The sequence below is a fragment of the Brachyistius frenatus genome, unplaced genomic scaffold (genome assembly GCF_029030835.1).
Source record: "Brachyistius frenatus isolate BFR_SWC_R1_liver_20210118 unplaced genomic scaffold, ASM2903083v1 Contig_218, whole genome shotgun sequence".
Lineage (NCBI taxonomy): Eukaryota > Metazoa > Chordata > Actinopteri > Embiotocidae > Brachyistius > Brachyistius frenatus.
Genome location: NW_027210817.1, coordinates 167,215 through 192,759, shown reverse-complemented (window position 1 = coordinate 192,759; position 25,545 = coordinate 167,215). Strand labels below are relative to the sequence as shown.

General features: G+C 41.8%; 2 protein-coding genes and 1 long non-coding RNA gene across 6 annotated transcripts in view; 1 reads left to right on the top strand and 2 right to left on the bottom strand.

Annotated features, from left to right (window-relative positions):
- Window positions 1-25,545, bottom strand: part of ltbp1 (latent transforming growth factor beta binding protein 1) — a 113,112-nt gene that overhangs the window by 45,887 nt on the left and 41,680 nt on the right. For 2 of the 4 annotated variants that reach the window (XM_069719583.1, XM_069719584.1), the window contains exons 5-10: window positions 21,155-21,361; window positions 18,765-19,105; window positions 15,003-15,105; window positions 7,603-7,662; window positions 6,280-6,402; window positions 3,111-3,278 (exon numbers count right to left, since the gene is read on the bottom strand). In XM_069719583.1, the coding sequence (XP_069575684.1) occupies window positions 3,111-3,278; window positions 6,280-6,402; window positions 7,603-7,662; window positions 15,003-15,105; window positions 18,765-19,105; window positions 21,155-21,361 (1,002 nt within the window). The remainder of the gene's footprint in view (window positions 1-3,110; window positions 3,279-6,279; window positions 6,403-7,602; window positions 7,663-15,002; window positions 15,106-18,764; window positions 19,106-21,154; window positions 21,362-25,545) is intronic. The other 2 variants (XM_069719585.1, XM_069719586.1) reach the window with 2 other exon arrangements.
- LOC138633387 (uncharacterized protein DDB_G0287625) overlaps window positions 1-25,545 on the top strand; it is a 231,828-nt gene that overhangs the window by 182,447 nt on the left and 23,836 nt on the right. The window lies entirely within an intron of this gene.
- LOC138633395 (uncharacterized) lies at window positions 17,294-17,923 on the bottom strand. The gene is made up of 2 exons (XR_011311883.1): window positions 17,503-17,923; window positions 17,294-17,452 (listed from the first exon to the last, which is right to left on the bottom strand). It is a non-coding gene; the product is annotated as an uncharacterized lncRNA (long non-coding RNA).

The window sequence follows — 25,545 nt, the reverse complement described above, 5'->3', positions numbered from 1 at the left end:
TAACACAAAACACGAGTGGTTATTGTACCAGATGTGTTGACATTGGTAATAGCATTGGACTTTCTGCAAATGTTATAGTCCACACAGCTTCCTCATGTCAGATTCACTACCAGGGTCTTGGTAAGCCTGATCTGAAGTAGGAAATATACTATAGAAGTCACCTGAGTTGAGAACAAAACACAAAAATTCAGCACGATAACAACTTATTGTGAAACACAAAATAAAATCTACCTCTGAGCTGCACCGTTCAAACTGTGTTTAGTAGCTTTCACTTCAATAGTAATATGAGGCAAACATTCCTGATAAAAATACCAAGATGAACACAGGCTAGGCTCCAAGAGTGCATCTACACTTTATATAGACCGGACAACAAGTCGATACTCTCACACCAGTTTATGGATTCAACTCCTGAGCCTCATCTAAAAAACTTTTCCCATGATAAGATAAAAGCACTGACAATAAACACTGATTTCTACATTCAGAGTGCAACAAATAAATAAAATGGTCAATTGTCATGGAGAGATGAGGAAGAATCAGTGACATCATGACTTTGTAGCTGTAAAGCTCCTTAATGTTTCTGATGATGCGTTTCCACAATGAACAGTGGTGTGTTTCCACAATGAACAGTGGTGTGTTTCCACAATGAACAGTGGTGTGTTTCCACAATGAACAGTGGTGTGTTTCCACAATGAACAGTGATGTGTTTCCACAATGAACAGTGATGTGTTTCCACAATGAACAGTGATGTGTTTCCATAATGAACAGTGATGTGTTTCCACAATGAACAGTGATGTGTTTCCACAATGAACAGTGATGTGTTTCCATAATGAACAGTGATGCGTTTCCATAATGAACAGTGATGCGTTTCCATAATGAACAGTGATGCGTTTCCATAATGAACAGTGATGCGTTTCCATAATGAACAGTGATGTGATGTGAACAGTGATATAATGAACAGTGATATGTTTCTATAATGAACAGTGATGTGTTTCCATAATGAACAGTGATGTGTTTCCATAATGAACAGTGATGTGTTTCCATAATGAACAGTGATGCGTTTCCATAATGAACAGTGATGCGTTTCCATAATGAACAGTGATGCGTTTCTATAATGAACAGTGATGTGAACAGTGATATAATGAACAGTGATATGTTTCTATAATGAACAGTGATGTGAACAGTGATATGTTTCTATAATGAACAGTGATGTGTTTCTATAATGAACAGCGATGTGATGTAAACAGTGATATAATGAACAGCGATGCGTTTCCACAATGAACAGTGATGCGTTTCTCTACAATGAACAGTGATGCGTTTCTCTACAATGAACAGTGATGCGTTTCTCTACAATGAACAGTGATATGTTTCTCTACAATGAACAGTGATATGTTTCTCTACAATGAACAGTGATATGTTTCTCTACAATGAACAGTGATATGTTTCCACAATGAACAGTAATATGTTTCTCTACAATGAACAGTGATATGTTTCCACAATGAACAGTGATATGTTTCTCTACAATGAACAGTGAGTCCTCTTCCAGTAGCTGCTGAGTGAACTGTCCTGACGTTTTATGATGCGCGGAGATAAAACAAAGACAAACAGTGAGTGTGATAACAGCTGCTAAGGGGATCTAAAAGCAACTCTAACAGCCGGCTGTGAAACCATGCAGACAGAAAGTATCGTGGCAAAAGAACGGGACACACCTTCACACTCATCCCTCCAAAAGGTGAAGTTAAACTGTCTCATTTAATTTGTTCTAGATCAGGACGAATGATGAATTCATTAACCGATTAAATATGTAGGTCTGTGTGTATGGAGGTTTTTTTTTTTTTTTTTAATAAAGAATACATATGAATTTCCAATTCACAGAGAAGTCTCCGGCTTTTGGTAAATGTAGATAAACTTTTCAAAGTTTACTGTTGAGAACTGTTTTGAGATTTATTATTGACAGGTTGAGACAAAACATTTTCCATATGAAGGAAACATCACATCAAGCCTCATCCACAGAAACAGCTGTATTGTGTGGCCTTACTTACCAACAAATGTACCTCCACCAGACTGTAATGCAGATACAGTTTATTGCAGAAAACTGTAGGTACTTCGACATTTGTAAAAAGAAAAGCGTGTTTACAGCTGGTCACACGCTAGCTGTCGTGTGAGGCTGTACTTGGGCACAACAGGTAAAGTTTCCTCTGCTCACGACTGCAGTTTAACATTAGGATGCTAACATATGTTAATTGCAACTTACACCAAACATACATGGCTTTGATGGGATTGCCTGGTGTTTTGCAGGCATTTAAGAGTTGGCCAGTTATAACAATCAAAATATTTCCCTCAAAACCACGAACGTCAGCCTCACTGTGGATCTCCATGAAAAGTCAAGAAGATCACCAAAACCATTGAACTCCATCATCTGGGACCTGGTAATTTTTGCACATTACTTTGTGCCAATTCACCTGTTAGATGCTAACATTTTTCAATTCAATGAAATTTTACTTACACAGTGTCAAATCACTACACATTTTTCATTATAATAGAGATAAACCCAATAACTCAACAGATCTCACATGAGCAACAGTTGGAACAGAAAACTCCCTTTTAACAGGAAGAAACCTCAGACAGAACCAGTCGCAGAGGAGGGTGTAGTTGATGAGACCTCTCAGTCTGGATCAAAGTGGTGGACTGACCCATCAGCGGACCAACCAAGACCGACCAACCACCAGACCGACCAGCTAATCAACCAACCAAGACCGACCAACCACTGAGCAACCAACCAACAGACCAACCAACCAACAGACCAATCAATCAATAGACCAATCAACCAATTAACCAACCAACCGACAGACCAACCAACCAACCGTTATCTGCTGGTAACAGACCCACAAAGGCTGACAGTCCTACATCTGTTAGATTATTGGTAGTTGGTTCCTATATTTTGTGTCTTGTTAATTTGAAGGATGAACAGAGTCCTGCAGGACAGCGGCCTACTGGCAAATCCACAGAGGTATAAACATCTGCTGATATGTAAGGCCCAACTAAGCTGCAACAGAGAAGGTTTGGGGCCTTGTAGAGACAGGATGGATGTCTGATGTGGCTGGGGGCCTTACCTGTTCCTGGAAGGGGGCATTTGTCACAACGAGGGCCCCAAGCTTTGCCCACACTGCAGCAGCAGAGCTGTTTGCTCAGCTGGGCAGATACTGGGTGCAAACACTGCCTCCCTGAGCTGACCAAACGGAAGCAAGCCCCCTTCTCCTCTGGGACAGCGGGCGAGTTGGCTGAAGAGGAGCGTAGAAGGAGGGCAAAGAGGAGGAGAAGGCAGGTGTAGGAAGTGGTGCACCAGAGTGGAGGAGACACATACATGGAGGGAAAGAGCACAAAGAGTGGAGAAATAAAGAGGTCCCCTTCACCAAAGCAAACAAATACAGTCTACATATATATCTGGAAACAACAGCAGTACATGAAAAATACATCTTACAGAGAAGATAGACAGACACATTTTGTGGTGGAGAAAATAACTATATTTGAAAAACTAAAGAAACACACTGAAACACAACAAAGCAAAGAAGGAAAACCATGAAAGAAATCTAGATTTTCATGCACCATCATAGTCAGGCTGGCTCAGATGGAGGCATGCAGGACAGGTTGGCTGAGTTTATGTTTTAGTGTTGTGGCATCATCAAACATCTTCACATGAATGCCAAGTGGAATCGACCAAATAATGACCCCCGAAGGGAACCAAGAATGTTCACTTCAGGATTTCCTTTTGCCAGAAACATTACCCGGAATAAATTATTTCAATTACTGGAGAAATACGTGACCTATTTTCCCAACAAATAATCTGATGTGAAAACCTCAGGAGTGATTGTAGTACAGGGCGGTCTGAAGTGTGTTCCCAGGCTAAAACCTGGTCAGTACTGCCATGACGCTATAAAACAGACAGAAAGCATTCTCACGTCCCGTCACGGTCGAAGTGAATCACGGCACACTCATAATGGTTATGAGACACATTCAGACACTTTCATGTTTTGCACAATTTGTTGGAAACTAATTATTCACTCAGAAAGTATTGAGGCCTTTTGGTATTACAGTCTTAAGCAGGGGACTCCAACCAGTAGATGGCGATGGCTACCCGTTTGTTTTAGGAAGCATCCTTATCCACCTTCGTTTTGAGGATGAGGAGAACCCTGACACCTCTCCCATGTCATGTCCACGAGGCAGAGAGCATGCATCTGTCCTCAGTCTCTGAGTCTCTACTTAGGCTCAGCAGTGCCAAGCTAAATGCTAATGTTAGCATGTCTAAATGGTCACCAGAACAGCAGCTATAATGTTTGCCGTGTTTACCGTTGTTGTTTTCCTTGTTAGCATCATGTGCTCATTAGCAAACAGTCTATCACTGTGTATGAACTTCTCTACTCAGTCAAGGATCGGGGTTCCACAATGTTACACAGAGTCAAACCTTCCCTCAGCTTTGTAATTTGAACCTGAAATCCCGGTTCTACCTCCTGTATGTCTGTCCAGGTGAGGCGGCAGGCCTCCAGATGAACAAATGATTGGTGTTACCACGGCAGCAGGCGACAGCCGGACACACTTCAACGATCTGACCTCTGGTCTGTGAGTCGGTTTCATTTGTCCGTCTAGAGGTGGGTGTGACGTCTTTATAGGGCTGAAAGCCATGAGACGTGCACAATGCGATGCTGACGCTGAAGAGACATATAGTGCAGCCCTAATATTCCCATTGTTCATACAACATCACAATACTTCCCTGAGTTCACAATGTGTGTCATTGCTAAAAAAAAAAAAAAGGGAAAAAAAAACTTGAGGTAGCACTTGAGAAAGGAACCGTGTCAAGCATCAAGTCAGGGAAAGGTTTCAAGAAGATTTAACATTTCATAATTTCAAGTTCCCAGGAGCAAAGTAAACTCCATTAGTATGAAATGAGTCGTTCCACCGTCAGCCATCTGGAGGCCGCGGCAGGCAGGCGACCAAGAAATCAGCGGTGACTGCAGGGTTCTTCTGCAGCAGCAGGACGACCTGCCAGAGAGAAAACCACCGCTGCAGCTTTCTGCCAGTTTGGCCATTATAGCATAGGGAGAGGATGGACACTCTCCGGGGATGAAGGTTCTGCAAACTGCTGAAAAAACTCAGCATGAAGAAAATGTGTCTGTGGTTTACTGAGACAAAAACTCTCTCTGGTCTTTTTGCTGGGAAAGGTTTGCCAAGAAACAGTGTGTTTGTTTTTAACACTCAATGAGTCACTGTGGTCGAGGTTTAAGGAAGAGAAGTCAGAGAGGACATAGCCTGGGACATAGCCTGGGACATAGCCTGGGACAAAATCTGGGACAAAATCTGGGAAAAAAAACCTGGGACATAGCCAGGGACATAGCCTGGGACATAGCCTGGGAAAAAAAACCTGGGACGTAGCCTGGGACATAGCCTGGGACATGAGCTCAGGTTGAAAGCCTCCATGTGCTTCAGAGAAAGTTCTTGTTAACATTTGAGTCTTTCAGTCTAAAGCTACAGAGATAGAATATTTCGTCGACTTCACACAGAACTATTTTCTTGTACTCAGTGAACACAAACTCAAATGCTGGACGTCCTCCTTGTCGAGTGTGAAGTGGACCTGCAGCAGCATGAACAGACAGCTGGAGCACCAACCACTTCATCATACTGCACAACCAATTCAAAGGTAGCGTCTAAAGACAGACGCTGTTCTCCAGCCAGATCTACGATGCTGCTGAAGGTCAGTGATTACAGTCATGAATGTTTCCAGCGTCCTCCGCTGAGCCTTCAATTAATCAGCGATAGTGATGAATGAACACTTCAGCATCATGAGCTCCAAGGTAAAAGAGAAGAAGAACACGATCCCATCCCTCAACTCTGAATGCTGCCAACATGGAGAGATGTTTGGAGAGACATTGATGATAAACCCTGCTGATTAATCACTGATCACTTCAGCAGAGTCTCAGACATGAGATATGTTGGGTTGTTCCTTGAAACACATGCTTGAGGTAAACTGATAATACAGTGAACACCATGCTTCCATCCATGCACTGAATTCATCCATGTGTGCATCAAACACAAAGCACTCAGCAGGGGGAAATGATGAGACCTGCATTTCCATGTCCTCCATCATGGCGTGATGAGAAACATCAAACTCAAAGTATTTGAATGAGCCAATCAGCATCTCAGAGAGTAGCATGCAGATGCTATGCAGTGGTAAGATTTCTGCTCCGTGGATGATGATGAGTGACAAACAGCTGTGATTGTTCCACTTACGTATGCATGTTGTTAGCGTGGGGTCGGGGATGTATCCAGGTTTACAGGTGCACCTGTAGCTACCCACGGTGTTTACACAGTTCCCATTAGGACACACTCCCTGCAGCTGGCACTCATCCAAATCTGTCAGTCATCAAAAAAAAAATCAAAAACACAATCAATCTAGGGATCATTTACAAAGCAGACCATCACAGGTGGAGAATGAGCAGGCGTGATAGCATCACAATCATGAACATGTTATGTTAAACGTACACTTCCTCAACCACAGAGCAGCGGCCGTCTACTGATGCACATCAACACTCTTCAATCTGTACATGTGAAGACATGTTCACTGGTGTCCAGCCAACAAAAAGGGCTTCATGGATAACTGGAAACTTTCTGGGGAAAGCCTGGTCAGATTAGGATATCTAGAAATATGACTTATTGAACTTATTCTGTGACGGAGTGCTCAAAGCTGAGGAATCACCAAAGAGCATTAAAACCAGCGATCTCTGCAGATAGTCATAAACTTTGGAAAACATAATGCGAAAAAAACAAACGCAGAATGTTTTAGTGCAAAAAACGACAGCAAAGCAATGCGGACTGCGTCAACAGAAACATCAGCAGCCTAACGACCGTCAGAGGTCACAATTACAACAATGTTGCTGATGCTAAACAGATGTCATGTTTACAATATGTGGCATTATACCATTGAATAATTAGCTCTAAATACAAAGCACTGCTCAGAAAGTTGGGATTTTCATTATTTATTTAAATCTTTTATCATCAAAAATACAAGATGTCAACATAAAAATTATTTATTTACAAAAGAAATAATTCAAACTATTCAATATATGAAACACAAAAGGTGATTCATAGCAAATGACTGAAAACAGAATCATACATTCAATAAATCACACTATAAAAAAGGGCGAACAAACATTCAAAATATAAACAGAGCCCAACAAAAAGTAAGAATTCCCCACAACACAAAGAAAGCAGAAACCTGTTCAACCACAAACACAGTCACAAAAGGTGACCTGATATACAAGAAAACCAGAAACCAGAGTCTGCAAACAGGCTCAACAAAATAAAGACAAGTCACTCCAAAAACTAGATAGAAGAAACATTTATTTCATCTATACAAGAAAAAATTGTGAGCCAAACTATCAGTGGATGATAAGATATTTCTTAAAATAAGTTGTCAGGGCTCATCCTCTGGGAAACATGCATGTCTGCACCAAGTTTCATCTTCAATAAATATATAATATTCCAGTCAGAGCTGAAGACCTGGAAGCACCAGCAGACCAACAATTCAATCCCTAAAGTCAGGCAGCTTCTTACCTTGACAGTGAGAAGTGTTGATCCTCCTGTAACCCGGAGGACAGTCAATCAGTGGGACGGCTGATGGAAGGAGACCGGACAGAACACGTTAACTTCAGTCCAGATGTTCACACACCATCAGGCAGTGGTTAAAGAATCACAACTAATACATCACAAACATCTTGTCACATCTGACTTGGCTGTGGTTTAACCTCACAAACCATCTGCTGGATATTTCTCCAGCAATTTGGTAAAAGTCAGAGCATCAGAAATGTTCAAATCTGCTGTTATTTACATGTTTTCATCACCTGAAGAGGGTTTTTGTTCTCCAATGACTCCTGTGATAAATATTTGTCTCTATAGTTTCGAACTTTTCCCTCCTGTCCTTGTCCGTCCGTCTGTGGGTGGTTGGGCTCAGCTGCAGGACTGATTGGGGGAGTGGTTCAGGGAATGGTGCCTGGAAGAGGCTTAACTGGCTGCAGCTGAATCACATCCCTGATTGTCCCTCTCTTCCTGCATAAATCTAAGTAGCAGGACACCAGGGGGGTCGGACTCCTGAGAAGACTGAGCAGCAGGCTGGCTGCAGGTGGGACGTGGGCTCAGATGCTCGGCTGCTCGGCAGGAGAGCACACAGTCATTGATATCATTTGTGTTTGAATAAACACGTCGGAAACTGTACTTTGGCTGGTTGTTGTTCGTTCATGCTGGAAGAACCCACGGTGACGGCAAGATGTCCGTTACACTCTGTATGTCTGTCTGTCTGCTGATCAGGAAGTGTCCAGTGGGTTTATAAAGCTTTCCATTTATAGTGTCCTGCTGAGATCAGAAGAAACGCTGCAGGAGCAGTGAAATTAATCTTCCATAAAGTTATGAGCTCCAGAGTCAGCTGATAATTCCCTGTAGATTCTATAGAACTTTTAACAATGATCCACTGTTTTCACTTCGTCATCTGACACGTTGCTCTATTAAAATGATTGATTTGATCCTATTTAAGCTAACCAGCATACGTGTTACTTCCTGTGTAGCTTTGAGAAATTCTTCAGTGTGTCTGCAGTCACTCAAAAAAACAGGGAAAAACTCTGTACACGAGTCACTATGGATGCATGTGTATGAGTGAATTATACCTTTAAGCCATAAGTGATATTTGATGTGGAAATATACAGAATGTATGTTTATGTTTACTTAAGAAAACGTGTTGAGAAAAATTATTTCATAATCCTGCCAACAGTCCTGATCTGATCTAAACCAAATGGGTCATTTAATAGAACTATAACAAGTAGAAACTACATTATATTACATATTATATGACATTCTACTCTAATTCTATATTCCCATTGAGGAGGTGGAGGGATATTTCTAGTGATGAGCAGGGTGTGATGTCATCATGATTTGTTCCAAATGTTCAGTTGACCAATCAGCTCTCTGGGGCGGAGCTACTGGTTGTATAATAATGAATAAAGAATGAACATGAACCTGTGAAAGCAGCAGCAATAGACTGAGGAGTCAAACAAAGGTCGGGCGGCGCTGTAACGCTGGACAAAGGAACCAGCGGGGAAGTGGTACCCAAATACCTGAAAGCAGATTGATACTTTGTTCGGTTGGAAACAACAAGGCGATGTTTGTTAGACCAACAAAGCCAAGTTATTTACCAGCTACCAGTGTCTCTGCGGCACAATGGACTATTTCACATTTTACTGGAACACAAAAAAAAAAGTAAGCTCATGCCACGCCATTCCAGAGGAGAAGCGAGAGGAGGACAAACGTGATGCCAGTTGTGACCGGGGCGGGCACCGGGGCACCCAAAGTTGCACTTCCTGTTCTCACTGGTGACTCAGGCTACATTGGACCATAACATACCTGATTATGAAAGCACACTATGAGCAGTAGAGCTGCACTGTGAGTATTGTAGGAGGATGTGTGCAGTAAAAGACAGTCTATCTGGATCTGTAGCACTGATTTCAACAACACCAGTCTAGTCACGATTATACATATTAATATATTCTAAAGTTATGGGCAGTGCTACACAACTTGTGAAAAACTTTGTATAAAATCTCTTTTTCCTCCAATCGGACGTTAAACCTACTGTGACATGAAGCTGCATTACAAACAGGAAGTTTGAAACACTTGAGGACGGGAGAGTGTGAGGACGTGTGACTGAGTTGCATTGTGGGAAATGTAGGGTCCAGTGAAGTTGGACGGTGACTCGTACACGGGACTAAAAGTTGGAATATTTGGAACTTTGTGTGCATTGGTTCGGTTGGGAGTTGTTCCGCTTCGGACTCCGTCTCTTGTGCGCAGACAGCAGCTCTAGAACTTCTACTGGCCGCAAAGTGAAACTACGCAGACATGAAGACATCCTGGACAGGATGGCTCCTCCCTACAAGTTCTGTTCCCAGTTCATCGGGGCTCCTCAAATGTCAGGGCAGCTGCCAACACCTCTCAGAGATGTGCCAGGAGATTCAGGTTCCCAGCCATCCAATGCCCCCCCCCCCCCCCGGTTCAGGAGGGATCCAACAGGGTGCACATCAGGCAACGGGGGATTCAGGCTCTACGCAGTTCATGATATACCAAAACTTGGCTCATGACTGGGGGCATTGGTGGAGGCACTGTTGGTGAAAATTAGGTGTATGCATGGTGATATTCACCAATATTCCATTTTGCCAGTTGAAATTAGGCACAAGAGCAGGGAGTTTGGACCACAGTTAGCTCTCGCCTTGCACACCCCTAAATATCATAAGTTAGTGGGACAGTGTACGCTGGTGGATTCATGACAGACAGGGAACATATTGTTGTTGTTGTGGCAGTTGTTGTGTGTATCACCCACTGAGACGGCCTCATCGAGCATCTGTAGAAGACTTTAAAGTTCAAATTCATTCATAATGATGAATGGAACTGGGATAGCTGGCTTGACCCTCTGTTTGCAGTGGTGTGGCAGGTTCCCCAGGCCTCCATTGGATTTACTCCTTTTGAGCTGCTGTTTGGCAGAAATGTGCATGGGTTGCTGCACCCATTTAAAAAAAACTTGGAGGATGGTCCAAGCCCAACTGAAAACGAAACGACCTGAGAACAAATCTCCACCCAAGGGGCAGCTGTCATGTAAGAATTAGCTCCAGGCCCAGAAACATCATCAACACCTGTGCAACAGAGAAGGCTTAGACAACCTTTACCAGAGTAAATATACTGGTATTGCCTCCTTCTTCCAGCTCTAAAATATTTGCCAAAGAGCAAAGACCCTTTGTGGTCACATGGCACAAATTTACCACCTCAACCTCCCTAAAGCATGGAGAGAGGCTCAGCCTGTTTCTCTGGTGTCTGTGGTATCTGAGAGAGATGAGTCAGGGTCTGATGTCCCCATATACACCAACCCTGCCTCGCTCCCTTGTGATGACCATCTCCCCCCTGCCCGAAAGCACTTTGCTGATGTGTTCTCTCCCTGTCAGGACACAAGAACCTTATTCAGAATCATATCAAGACTTCCCTGGACATGCTGATGCGTTCACGTCCTTATCACTTACCTGAACACAAAAGAAAAGTGGTTCAGAAGGAATCAGCTCCTTTGGGTTGGGTTTGGTTTTTGGTTACCTGCCTGCAGGATGCCAACAGCACCTTCCCACTCTCAGCACATCGGCTACCTTGATATCTGGTTTGACAGCTGCCTCCTTGATCTTAATGTCAGTAAGACCATGTGTGTTCGGCAGGTAGTAAAGGAGGAGGCAGCACAGGGCCGGCCTGAAAGCCTGCTATTATGAAAGGGAGACAATGTGGTCCTGCAAGCCTCATCAGACCTCCAGCATTCACTGGGGTGGTTTGCAGTCGAGTGTGCAGTTTCCCAGCTGGTCTTGGAACGCCTCTGGATCCCTCAGGACAGGGAGGTCTGGGCTAACTTGCGTGACCCAACCACGGAAAAACGGATGAAAATGGATTCATTGATGGATGGATGGATTATGAAAGGGAAATATTATATCTGGGGACAATCATTGACAGTAAACGTGCCTTTCAGAACAATGCAGACTACATGTTTTTCTCTTCTCAGGATATCGAGGATCTTCAACACCAGCAAACACTGAGCATGCTCTTTCCTGTAACATCGTCTCCTGGTATGGAACCTCTCCGTTAAATACAGGACAAAACCAACCCATGTGGTCAGCCAAGCCAGCAAGATCATTGAAAATAAACCAGTGCAACTCTAAAAGCTATACAACTGGTCCATAACCAAAAAGAGAACCCCGGTCTGTCATGATCCCTCCGACCCTCTTCACTCATCATTCCAGCTGTGGCCATCTGGCAGGAGGCTAAAGGTCCCACCAGCCAGGAAAAATGAGTTCAAGTCTACATGTGTGCCCTCTGCTGTGGCCATCATAAACAGAGACATAATAAAATACCCCTCAGCCTTTTTGAGGATGAAAATATTTCTGGAGGAATGGTTGCATATTTTCATCCTCAAAGAGGGACGCAAATTTCTGCAGGCAGAAAGGTAAACTGCTGCTCTAAATATCACAGTATACCAATTATGCTATTTTATAAAGAAAACACAAGTGAAGGATTCAAGCTGGAGGTCCAACAAAATCCTGACATCATTGCTCGTCTTTCGTACCGGCAACAGTCGCCTCCAGTTTTACGTCCATCCAAGCCTTTCAGTGCTCCAACCACCAGGTATTTATTTATTCCTTGTTAACCTTTGGTCTGAAATAGAAAATAATACTTCATGTGCTGTTACACACAAACATGAAGCCATCACTAATGTAAGCAATATATTGGGTTACATACAATGGGTTTATACTGAATATTTGTCTATTAATAAAATATTTCTCCAGCTTGTCCCATCGACAACTGCCCGCCTCCGTCCGCCGGTGACTAGTGGGCACTGTAACTGTTACACCAGAGTTTGTCTTTTCATGCTCTACATCCAGTAGCTTTGGCTTCACAGACCCGTTCCATAGTTCTATAAAGGGAGTAGTGTTGAACAGCCAGCGACTACATAAAAAGGCTGGCAGCCCCCCTCCACAACTCCCCAACAGAATCAGTTTAGCTGAGTAACAACCCCTCTAAAAAGAGAACCAGCACCACATGCCGCCATGGCATTTAGTGCTTTTCCTCTCTGGAAATAACTCTCAGGCTGAAAGTCACCTGTCTGTTAATGCCCAGCCCTGCACAAGCCTCATATAATGTTTCCGAACTGCTCTGGCTCCACATCTTTATTTTGCTTGTTGCTAGCTAGAAAGTAATGGCAGCAAAAGACACTGTGTTAAAACATTTTTTAGGGTGGCTGTACTTTTGAGCCAGGTGGATACTTTGCTCTGTCTTTCAGTGTAAGGAAAACCCCGTCTGGTTCAAAACAGTGGATGGTGGCGGCCTACTAGTAAAGGCTTACAAACTGCTGTAGGTCGCAGATTCTCTATATTAGAAGTTTGGAACACCCATGGTCCTCTTCAGGGACGTCTCCATTCAGGACATCAGTGTGGCGGTTAACTGGTCTCCATCTCTTCCTTGTGCTGAGTTCTAGATCCTACAGTATCTTCGGTGACAAGGACTTCACACAAGAATATACCCGACGTGTCCATCAATGAGAAATGAAATGAAGGCTTTGAAAGAGAACTTTAGGTTATTTATATGATCCTGGTTCTCTAAGTAGCAGGGAGTGTCTCAGAAGAGTACCCTCCTTGCAGGTGTGAAGCAGGAAGAGGTGGGTTCATTTTTGAGCCTTTGGGCACTAACTCTCCGTATAGAAGGGCTGGTGGGCTCCATACGTGTTGCAAAGGCCAGCCAATGCCCTGGCATGATGTCATCTTTTTTTGACGGCATGCAAGGGACAATCCCATAGTGAGCCCACAGACTGTATATAAAGCCACAGACTGGATATAAAACGACAGACTATATATAAAACCACAGACTGTATATAAAACTACACACTGGATATAAAACCACAGACTGGATATAAATATACAGACTGGATATAAAACTACATACTGGACATAAAACCACAGACTGGATATAAAACTATAGACTGGATATAAAACTACAGACTATATATAAAACCACAGACTGGATATAAAACTACAGACTATATATAAAACCACAGACTGTATATAAAACTACACACTGGATATAAAACCACAGTCTGGATATAAACTACAGACTGGATATAAAACTACAGACTGGACATAAAACCACAGACTGGATATAAAACTACAGACTGGATATAAAACCACAGACTGGATATAAAACCATAGACTGGATATAAAACCACAGACTGGATATAAAACTACAGACTGGATATAAAACCACAGACTGGATATAAAACCATAGACTGGATATAAAACTACAGATTGGACATAAAACCACAGACTGGATATAAAACCACAGACTGGATATAAAACCATAGACTGGATATAAAACTACAGACTGGATATAAAACCATAGACTGGATATAAAACTACAGACTGGATATAAAACTACAGACTGGATATAAAACCACAGGCTGGATATAAAACTGCAGACTGGATATAAAACCACAGACTGGATATAAAACCACAGACTGAGTATAAAACTACAGACTGGATATAAAACTACAGACTGAGTATAAAACCACAGACTGAGTATAAAACTACAGACTGGAAAATAATCCCTCATTCATTAGAAAAGAAGATTCAAAAAGACTTGTTTTTGGGGGCGTGTCTGTTTGATTGACAGGCCTGTGGTGCATTCAGGTTACAGCTATCGGTGGGCGGGACGTAATATCGTCAGGTTTCCAATCAGATCAGTCAGATCCACCGCTGGCTCCTCCCCCAGCTCGTCCAAATATGGTCACTTCCTGCTCCAAACCAATCCGAACTATTAAAGATGGTGACGGACAGAATCTGAACTGGAGGATTCATAACGTTCATAAACCAACGATGACATCACTGATGGTTGATGACATCACTGATGGATGATGACATCACTGATGGTTGATGACCTCACTGATGGTTGATGACATCACTGATGGATGATGGTTGAGTGAGACACTCACTCATGCTACTGAGAGAATTAGGGTCGTGTAAATAGACTAAAGTCTCGTGCAACTCCTCGTTTCCCTGAATGTTTACAATGGTGGTAAAGACTGCAAAGTGCCACAACAAGCACATTAATGAGAAACACACCTGGCTGAAATCAACTGGAATTTCTTATTTATGCTATTAAAAGGTTTGTTCATCATTAATATGTATCTTTTTATTCAAATAAACTTTCAATTTTGATCAGAGTAAATGTACAAAATGATTTTTTACATTTTCAAGACCCAGTTTATAATGTGAATCTAATACTTGACCCCACTAACACATATGCAAGAGTGTAACTATGAGAACACGAGGAGCTGTGAGTGTTTGGAGATGAAGAGGTTTCTGAAGTCCTTTAAACAGTGTTTAAAACCTAGCTGTACTTACATGGGTTCTTTGGACACTTCTGGCATTTGTGGAAGCCCCAGGAGGTGCCGATGGTTCCACAGCACTGTTCCTGCTTGGTGAGACCCGGCAGAGCCTTCCCGCACTGATACATCCACATGGAGAGTGATGGGGACAAAAAAGGAGGGAAGACAATGGATTCTTATTTTTATTTGATTAAAAACAAATTTGTTTGTCTTTTCTTTGTGTGTCTGATCCTCAGGTCAAACAAAAACACACACACACTCCTCCACTTTAAATCAGATGGACACGGGCTGATAAGACTCTATCTCACTGATCGTTATGGCAACAGTAGCTCTGTAAAATGTGACCTGCTGACGGACATAGCAGTCTTGTTGGCCCCTCATCTCAAGGACCTGATATCAACACCAAGCACCAGTCTCCCGTTGTGTTGTTCAGGCTGAGGCACCATCATTTTGTCATTTTGAACTCCCTGTTCAGTCTTTGGTCTGAGAAAGACGTCTTCCACGATGCCAGAGACATGTTGTCTGCAGCCCTGTTAGCTGCTCTAACAGGCTCATTAACAAACTAATATCATCACATTTTTAGTGTAAGTTTATTCATAATAATAATAAACTTGATTTGTAGAGCACCTTTCATACAAAAAAATGCAGCTCAAAGTAATTTACAGCAAGAAAATGACATGCGGTGTTTCACATAAAAACAGATATAAAAGAACATTTAAAAATATAGATAAGAAATTAGATGCATAAGAACAGATAAAATGCAGGAAATTAAACACAAGTACAGTTAAATTATCAAATAAGCTATATGAATTTTAAAGGCGCTGTAGTTCAAGTGCAAGAGAGCTTCAAGAATAGCTAGTGTAAGTTTATGCTGATGGTCTTTTTTTCAGTGTATTAGTGTGCAAACATTTGCGAAATTAACACTTCAAATGTACTGCTGAGGCTGATGGGCGTGTCAGTCGTTCTGTAGGTGTTTGATTATGAGGTAATGAACAACAGTTCAGGGAATCATTCTGAGGCAAACATGAATGAGTGGACATCATTTAGTGAAAATCCATCAACGAGTTGAGAGTTCAGTCTCAACTGAAGAGGTAGCCGTCTACAGAGCGATGCCACCAGCATGAATACCAACAGAAGACAACCAAACCCAGAACTACAATCCACCATGTGAACATCACAGATTTATGGAGATCAGTCAGTAGTGGAAGAGAAAAGTACAAGTACAAGTTGTGAATGCAGTTTGAAAAACCTTTTATGTGTAGACTTTGATTACAAAATTATAATTGGATTTTTGTTTTTTAGGAGGTATAATGTTAGTGCAAGTCAGGAAAACCAAAGAACGAATTTACTAATTGAAGTTTATAGAGTATCTCAACAATGCACAGTCACTGATATGAACTGGATGTGATATGAACTAGATGTGATATGAACTAGATGTGATATGAACTGGATGTGATATGAACTGGATGTGATATGAACTGGATGTGATATGAACTGGATGTGATATGAACGAGATGTGATATGAACTGGATGTGATATGAACTGGATGTGATATATGAACTAGATGTGATATGAACTGGATGTGATATGAACTGGATGTGATATATGAACTAGATGTGATATGAACTGGATGTGATATGAACTGGATGTGATATGAACGAGATGTGATATGAACTGGATGTGATATGAACTGGATGTGATATATGAACTAGATGTGATATGAACTAGATGTGATATGAACTGGATGTGATATGAACTGGATGTGATATGAATTGGATGTGATATGAATTGGATGTGATATGAACTGGATGTGATATGAACTAGATGTGATATATGAACTAGATGTGATATGAACTGGATGTGATATGAATTGGATGTGATATGAATTGGATGTGATATGAATTGGATGTGATATGAACTGGATGTGATATGAACTGGATGTGATATGAACTAGATGTGATATATGAACTAGATGTGATATGAACTGGATGTGATATGAACTAGATGTGATATGAACTGGATGTGATATGAATTGGATGTGATATGAACTAGATGTGATATGAACTGGATGTGATATGAACTAGATGTGATATGAACTGGATGTGATATGAATTGGATGTGATATGAACTAGATGTGATATATGAACTGGATGTGATATGAACTGGATACTGGTCTCAAAGAAAGGTCCTTCTCTACTGAGTGAAAACTGACAAAAAAGTCTCCATCATGTGCAGATATAAAAACCTCCAAAAGTTAAACATTCATCATAGGAAGCTTAAAACACAACTGTCTTTTTTTTATATATATATATAACAATGATCGACAGGTCAAAGGCTCCACGGGATTTTATTCACTGCAGTAACACCACTGAGAAGAAAAATTAGTATCAAAGTTAAGTTAAGATGCTGCTGTAGCGAAAAAAAAATTTCCCCTTGGGGATTAATAAAGTAACTACCTAACCTAACCTAACCTAACCTAACCTAACCTAACCTAACCTAACCTAACCTAACCTAACCTAGCCTAAGTCACGGTGTTTTTTTATTGTTATTATTATTATTATTATTATTATTATTATTATATTTCAGTTCCCCAACATTAATGGTTGTAACCTCAGTTTATATTACAATACAGACCAGTCTCACTGTGTGGGAGGAATATGGACACTTTACCTGCTACCATGTTTCTGGTTTATCTGAAATGTTCATATATGTAAACACATGATAGTGTTTTTGTGATTGTTGAAATCAAAAATGTTTGATTTTGTGGTGAATTTTCTCAAAAATGTAGATGTAATTTGTGGAGTTTAAAGTGAATTTTTGCGTAAAATTGCGGGAATTAGAAAAAATTGCAAATACAGGGAGAAATCTTTTTTTTTAATTTTTTTAAACACTACCTGATAAGGGAATAAATATGTAATAACTTCCTGTGATAATAAATCATGCTGCACATCACAGAAATATTTAAATTATAATCTGTTTTTATGTATTTATTGAATTTAGAGAACCGTGGAGATAAAAGTTCCTCAAACTTCCTAAAACTTCCTAAACGCTCCAAAAAGTTCCTAAAAGGTCCTATAAGCTGCGTATGTTTCCAGAACAGACCGTCTGTGACTGGAATATAGAAACAAGGACTACATCAGCTGTCAAAATAAGAGCTTTAGATGCTGTTTAATTCATGTTCATTCAACACATAGACCTGCTGGATGAAACAAACAAAGAGACGTCTCTGACAACTGGACGTGTGGAGAAAACTCATTTAACATCCAGTAATATGGAATCACTTCCTCTCATCACAAACATTTCATCATCATTTTAATGTGAAGAACACATTTCCCACAAACCCCGTCACTTCCTATTTCTCCTGTGAACAGAGTTTTATTTGGTGATGAAAACAGCAGCAGAGACTTTCTGGTTGGAAATGAGGAGATATTTTTGGTAATAAAGTCAGTTTTGTTACTTTATGTCGTTAATACTTTCACCACAGATTCTGATGACGATGTTTTGAGCTCAAAAATCATGGGAATAAAATTTTTTTGCAAGTTCCCGCATATATTGTGGAGTGTGCTTAAATTTGGGTTAATTATTGCGATTGCAAGAGTCCTGAGTCATGTACCCATCCTCGAGCTCGTTTGGATCTGATCAAACTGAAATTAAAATAGTTTGTTTGTATTTCTTTTGCTACAAATGACACGTCAAGACACAATCTGAAAGTGTGACTCCATCGATGTGGTGTGATGGTAGTTCAGCTAACACACAGCACACGTCTCTGACAGCGTACCTGACTGCCTGCCGTCTCCTGGAAGCAGCGACCCAGCGTGTTCTTGGAGGTGACCGGTTGGTACTGAGGAACCTGGTAGCCGTGTTGGCCGGGATAGACGATGTTGTAGCCGTGGTGCTGTATCTTCTGGCTGCTCTCACTGTGGTGGAAGGTGTAGCTGCTGGAGGAGGAGGAGGAGGAGGAGGAGGAAGAGGAGGAGGAGGAAGAGGAGGAGCCGGCCTGGGGGCCCTTCATCTGGTGCCTGTTGTTGTGGTAGTTGTCCAGCTGAGACACCTGGTGGACCTGGACAGACGCCTCGGGGGGGTGTTTGATGTGGATGTTGACGATGCTCGGGCTGAACACTGCAGAAAATTAGACAAAGTGAGGACAGCAGGTAGTGCAGAGAAGAACGGTGGAACAGTTACACTGCAGAGATAGCACACATGAAGATTAGTGGACATCAATAGTAACCACAGACTGGATATAAAACTACAGACTGGATATAAAACTACAGACTGGATATAAAACCACAGACTGGATATAAAACTACAGACTGGATATAAAACCACAGACTGGATATAAAACTACAGACTGGATATAAAACCACAGACTGGATATAAAACTACAGACTGGATATAAAACCACAGACTGGATATAAAACTACAGACTGGATATAAAACCACAGACTGGATATAAAACTACAGACTGGATATAAAACCACAGACTGGATTATAAAACTACAGACTGGATATAAAACCACAGACTGGATATAAAACTACAGACTGGATATAAAACCGCAGGCTGGATATAAAACTACAGACTGGATATAAAACCACCACAGACTGGATATAAAACCACAGACTGGACATAAAACTACAGGCTAGATATAAAACTACAGACTGGATATAAAACCACAGACTTGATATAAAACTACAGACTGGATATAAAACCACAGACTGGATATAAAACTACAGACTGGATATAAAACCACAGACTGGATATAAAACTACAGACTGGATATAAAACCACAGACTGGATATAAAACCACAGACTGGATATAAAACTACAGACTGGATATAAAACCACAGACTGGTTATAAAACTACAGACTGGATATAAAACCACAGACTGGATATAAAACCACAGACTGGATATAAAACTACAGACTGGATATAAAACCACAGACTGGATATAAAACTACAGACTGGATATAAAACCACAGACTGGATATAAAACTACAGACTGGATATAAAACCACAGACTGGATTATAAAACTACAGACTCGATATAAAACCACAGACTGGATATAAAACCAGACTGGATATAAAACTACAGACTGGACATAAAACCGCAGGCTGGATATAAAACTACAGACTGGATATAAAACCACCACAGACTGGATATAAAACCACAGACTGGACATAAAACTACAGGCTAGATATAAAACCACAGACTGGATATAAAACCGCAGACTGGATATAAAACTACAGACTGGATATAAAACCGCAGGCTGGATATAAAACTACAGACTGGATATAAAACACAGACTGGATATAAAACTACAGACTGGATATAAAAGAGTTCGTAGCTTCAGGTCTGTAAAATGGTTCCGATCCAGAAGTGTCTTCAGCTGCAATACCAGCGAGTGCCACTAGAGGTGGGCTCCAAAAAGCCTCCGGCTCCATAGACTCCCATTCAACTTCTCTCATCAAATCCAAAGTGAATAAAATGTGTCCATCAGTTATCTCGGTGTTGTTAGCTAAAGTCACTCCTTCTTATTAGTTTTCTGGAGGTCCATCTGAAAATAATCCCTCATTCATTAGAAAAGAAGATTCAAGAAGACCTGTTTTTGGGGGCGTGTCTGTTTGATTGACAGGCCTGTGGTGCAGTCAGGTTACAGCTATCGGTGGGCGGGACGTAGTATCATCAGGTTTCTGATCAGATCGGTCAGATCCACCGCTGGCTCCTCCCCCAGCTCGTCCAAATATGGTCACTTCCTGCTCCAAACTGCTCCGAACTAGCAAAGATGGTGACGGACAGAATCTGAACTGGAGGCTTCATAACGTTCACAAACCAACGATGACCTCACTGCTGTCAACCACAGTCTTTTGTTCCAGCTCACTGTTCCCAGTAAGCAGCTCTGATGTAGGACACAGTTACATGCTTTAAAGACCATGCCAGTGTTTACGCATCATGTTTTAATCCATTGACTGCGAATAAACTCCACTTAAATCAATGCTGACCACAGCAGCAGCATCGTACGTCTGAGAACTTCCATGAAGACATTGAAACGTGTGATTTAAAGTAAATGGACTAAAACATTCCTCCTTCAGAGGAAGTCTGCTGATAAGGAAAGGAAAGTTTCACTGTTTCCACCGCGGTCACAGAACCACACTGGTGTGTTCCACTCACCGGGAGTCTGTCCGTTGCTGTAGGTCAGAGGCAGGGTGTGTGTGGAGTGGACCTGGGTCTGGCTGTAGCCTCCTGACATCTGCTGGTGCTGCTGTTGTCCAGCCTGAACCGCCATCTGGCAGAACTTCCCGGTAAAGTTTGGAGGGCACTGGCACTTGTCCCTGGTGCTGCACTTACCTCCGTTTATACACGGCAGGTGACACACCACTGAGAAGAGAGAAGAACAAGAAGCTCATGTTAAAGAGCTTTTCACCACTGAAACAAAAAGGGGCTTTGGTTTTCCCTTATTCTCAAAAGGTAGAAAACTACTACGACCAAAATGCACTGCACTCGTTCCCTGGTGTGAGGACTCGAAGGTGAATCTAAATCCTGGAGTGAGTTTAATCCGGATGCTCCGGATTATAACTCACTCACTTACAATGCTTGTAAGCAGTGGCTGCGGGCTTTGAATAACTCTCAATATGGAGAGAAAACCACTACAGGAAGTCTTCAAAACCTCTCAACTGGTAGTTTCCACCGGAAACATTGTTCAGGGTCAAACAAAGGATGTAAAGTAACTTGAAACTAAGTGAGCTCAGTCTTTTGCACAGACTGGATATAAAACTACAGACTGTATATAAAACTACAGACTGGATATAAAACCACGGACTGGATATATAACTACAGACTGGATATACAACTACAGACTGGATATAAAACTACAGACTGGATATAAAACTACAGACTGAATATAAAACCACAGACTGGAAAAAAAACACAGACTTGATATAAAACTACAGACAGGATATAAAACTACAGACTGGATATAAAACCACAGACTGGATATAAAACTACAGACTGGATATAAAACTACAGGCTGGATATAAAACTACAGACTGGATATAAAACCACAGTCTGGAAGTAAAACTACAGACTGGATATAAAACTACAGACTGGATATAAAACTACAGGCTGGATATAAAACTACAGACTGGATATAAAACCAGTCTGGATGTAAAACCACAGACTGGATATAAAACCACAGACTGGATATAAAACTGCAGACTGGATATAAAACCACAGACTGGATATAAAACTACAGACTGGATATAAAACTACAGACTGGATATAAAACACAGACTGGATATAAAACTACAGACTGGATATAAAACCACAGACTGGATATAAAAGAGTTCGTAGCTTCAGGTCTGTAAAATGGTTCTGATCCAGAAGTGTCTTCAGCTGCAATACCAGCGAGTGCCACTAGAGGTCGGCTCCATAGACTCCCATTCAACTTCTCTCATCAAATCCAAAGTGAATAAAATGTGTCCATCAGTTATCTCGGTGTTGTTAGCTAAAGTCACTCCTTCTTATTAGTTTTCGGGAGGTCCATCTGAAAATAATCCCTCATTCATTGGAAAAGAAGATTCAAGACGTAGTATCGTCAGGTTTCCGATCAGATTGGTCAGATCTACCGCTGGCTCCTCCCCCAGCTTGTCCAAATATGGTCACTTCCTGCTCCAAACTGCTCCGAACTAGCAAAGATGGTGACGGACAGAATCTGAACTGGAGGATTCATAACGTTCACAAACCACCGATGACATCACTGATGGTTGATGACATCACAGATGGTTGATGACATCACTGATGGTTGATGGTTGGCCTTTTTATTTAAACGGAGAAGAGAAAGCTGGGCCTTCTACAAATTCCCTCGTTTTACCAATACATCGTCACATACAGGAAAGGCCGTCCCCCCCTTTGAGTTCTGTTTGAACTATATTCATGTTGACGGAGTCCAGTCAAGAGTACGGTATCATTTTCACACATTAAACTTAAAATGATTTTAGGGGGTGAAATGCATTCATTCTGAAACAGAAGGGCAACTTGTGACATCGGAGTAAATTTTCCAACAGGCGTGATTTGGATAAACTGACTGCTTATTTGGGAATTTGCCCTAAAATGAAAATATATTTTTAAGTCAATGTGTGAGATTATGTGCATTTTTGCTAAATATGTCAAATGTTTTAAATTTTTCTACAGTTTCTTACAAACCTTTTTTTTTTTGGACATCTCAGCAACAGCTGGACCAATAATTTTGAAATCTGACCCAGGTTATCCATGGACATCCAAGGAAATTTCAATATATTAAACCCTCTAGGTACAGTAGATATCTCATCAATGCATTATGCAATTCTCACGAAACTTAAAACACTAGGCCTTTACACCTTTCTGTGGACCAACCCCAAATTTCATTCAAATAGATGACAAGGGGGTCAATAAAGCTAAAAAAAAAAATAGCTTGTTAAATTATCATAAAAAGATTTCATCTTGGACAGACCCATAATAACATTTTCCAACTTTTCTTAAATTATTGCATTGATGACTTAATGTAAAATACAAGCTACTTCATTGTTTAGTGTGTCTGAGCCTGTGCAACATCTCTTCCCAAATCGCTTTGTTTTTTAATCTTTTGCCTGAGAGTTCATGTCTGAATGCAGATACTGGAAATGAGATGTTATCACTACAACTTCTGTTCTCTGAAGGAGAGGAATTACAGCAGATGACTAACAGTGATGTGATGACACATATACCTCTCTCACCAAGGTCACCACAGTATCTTGTTCTTCTCCCACAAGGAACAAAAGTTGTTGTCATAGTTGTTGGCGGCACGGTGGTGCAGAGGTTAGCACTATCACCTCACAGCAAAAAAGGTTCTGGGTTCGAATCCGGTCCTGGGCCTTTCTGTGCGGAGTTTGCATGTTCTCCCTGTGCTTGCGTGGGTTCTCTCCGGGTTCTCCGGCTTCCTCCCATCATCCAAAAACATGCACCTAAGGTCAGGTTACCTGGCACCGCGCTAGTGGCAGTCTGCTGCAGCAGCTCCCCCCTGAGAGCCCCCCTGCTGTAGTGAAGACATTTCCCCTCGGGGATTAATAAAGTGTATCAAATCAAATAACATTTCATTCCCTTTCATTTGACTCACTCTTCCAACACATATCAAATGGGACGTGTATTCACACAGAGAAGACACCAAACTGAGGTCAAAACCTGCAGAAGGAGCCACTGAAGTCTCCATCATGTGCAAACCGTGAAACCAAATCAACATGTGCAGTTGTAACCCACATTAGTTTCACTAGCAACTAAAGAGTTAACTCACACTTGCCAGTACTGAAGTTTACCCAGAGAGGCGCTCCAGTGCACGTCTGTGGATCAGGCCTTCTCCCTTGTCAGGAACCCTTTATGCTTTGAGTGAAACAGCAGCATCAAAAGCTACCCCACTTAAGAACTTCATTTTGCCATCTTTTGCTCACTACTTTTGAGGAGCTCTATTTTCTTTTACTTGTTAACGAGACTGACTCCTAAGGAAGTAGTTTCTGTTAAGTCACGGAGAATCTGTGAAGAGTCTCCGATTGTTGTTTTCTGGATTTCTGACGGAGCCAGCAAACCCCAGAAACCTCTGCAGAGTGTTGGGTTCGATTGAACCAGCGATCCTTGATCATCTTTGCCGTGGGTGGAGCTGCATGCCGGGGTCTTGTATTCTCCTGTCGGGACACCAGCGAGGATACAGATAAGAGTTTTAGGCTGAAAGCCTACAGACCTCCATTATCTGGGTACTTGGCTGAAAGACAACAGACTGAATTTGACTGACTGTGGGGAACGATACTGGTACTGGGTTTATCACTTAAATTTGTTATTGTTCTTAAATGCTGTTCCTTCTGTTGTTGTGTGTGTGTGTGTGTGTGTGTGTGTCTGTGTCTGTGTGTGTGTCTGTGTTTTTGGCTAGAATAAATTGCAGTTTAGTTTTTATTTCAAACGGTCAACTTTTACTATGGTTCATTCAGTCCCAGAGCGACCTAAAGAGAGGCCTTGTTACACACAGCAGGTAGCCTGAAAACATTCAGTTTTATTTTCCATGAGGAAAATAAAACTGAATGTTCATAAGCACAGATATAGTCCCACAGGAGAGAGGGTCCCCGTAATTCTCGCCAGGGCTGAGGCAGGCGAGTCCAAGCTGGTTGGAGGGCTCGTCGCCGCGCTCCGAACCGGGGAGCGTGGGTACAGGCGGTGGGAAGCAGACATAAAGGTGATCTCCAAGGACCGATGCTGAGCAGGGGGCTGAATACCTGGTGATGTCCGGGGACCGACGCAGGACAGTGGGCCGAGTCAACTGTGTGATTTCCCGTGGACCGACAAAGGATTGCCAAGAGGACTTGTGGTGACAGGATTTAGAAGAGAGACATGGAATACAGGATGGGTCTCATGGAGCTGGGGAGCTTGAGTTTGACGGCAACAGGGTTGATGATCCCCGATGAATAGCAGCCCCCGTTCTGAGGTCACCTTGCCCGGGTCAGGGAAACCGGGGCCCCCTCCTGGAGCCAGACCCAGGAGGGGGGCTCACTGGCGAGCGCCTGGTG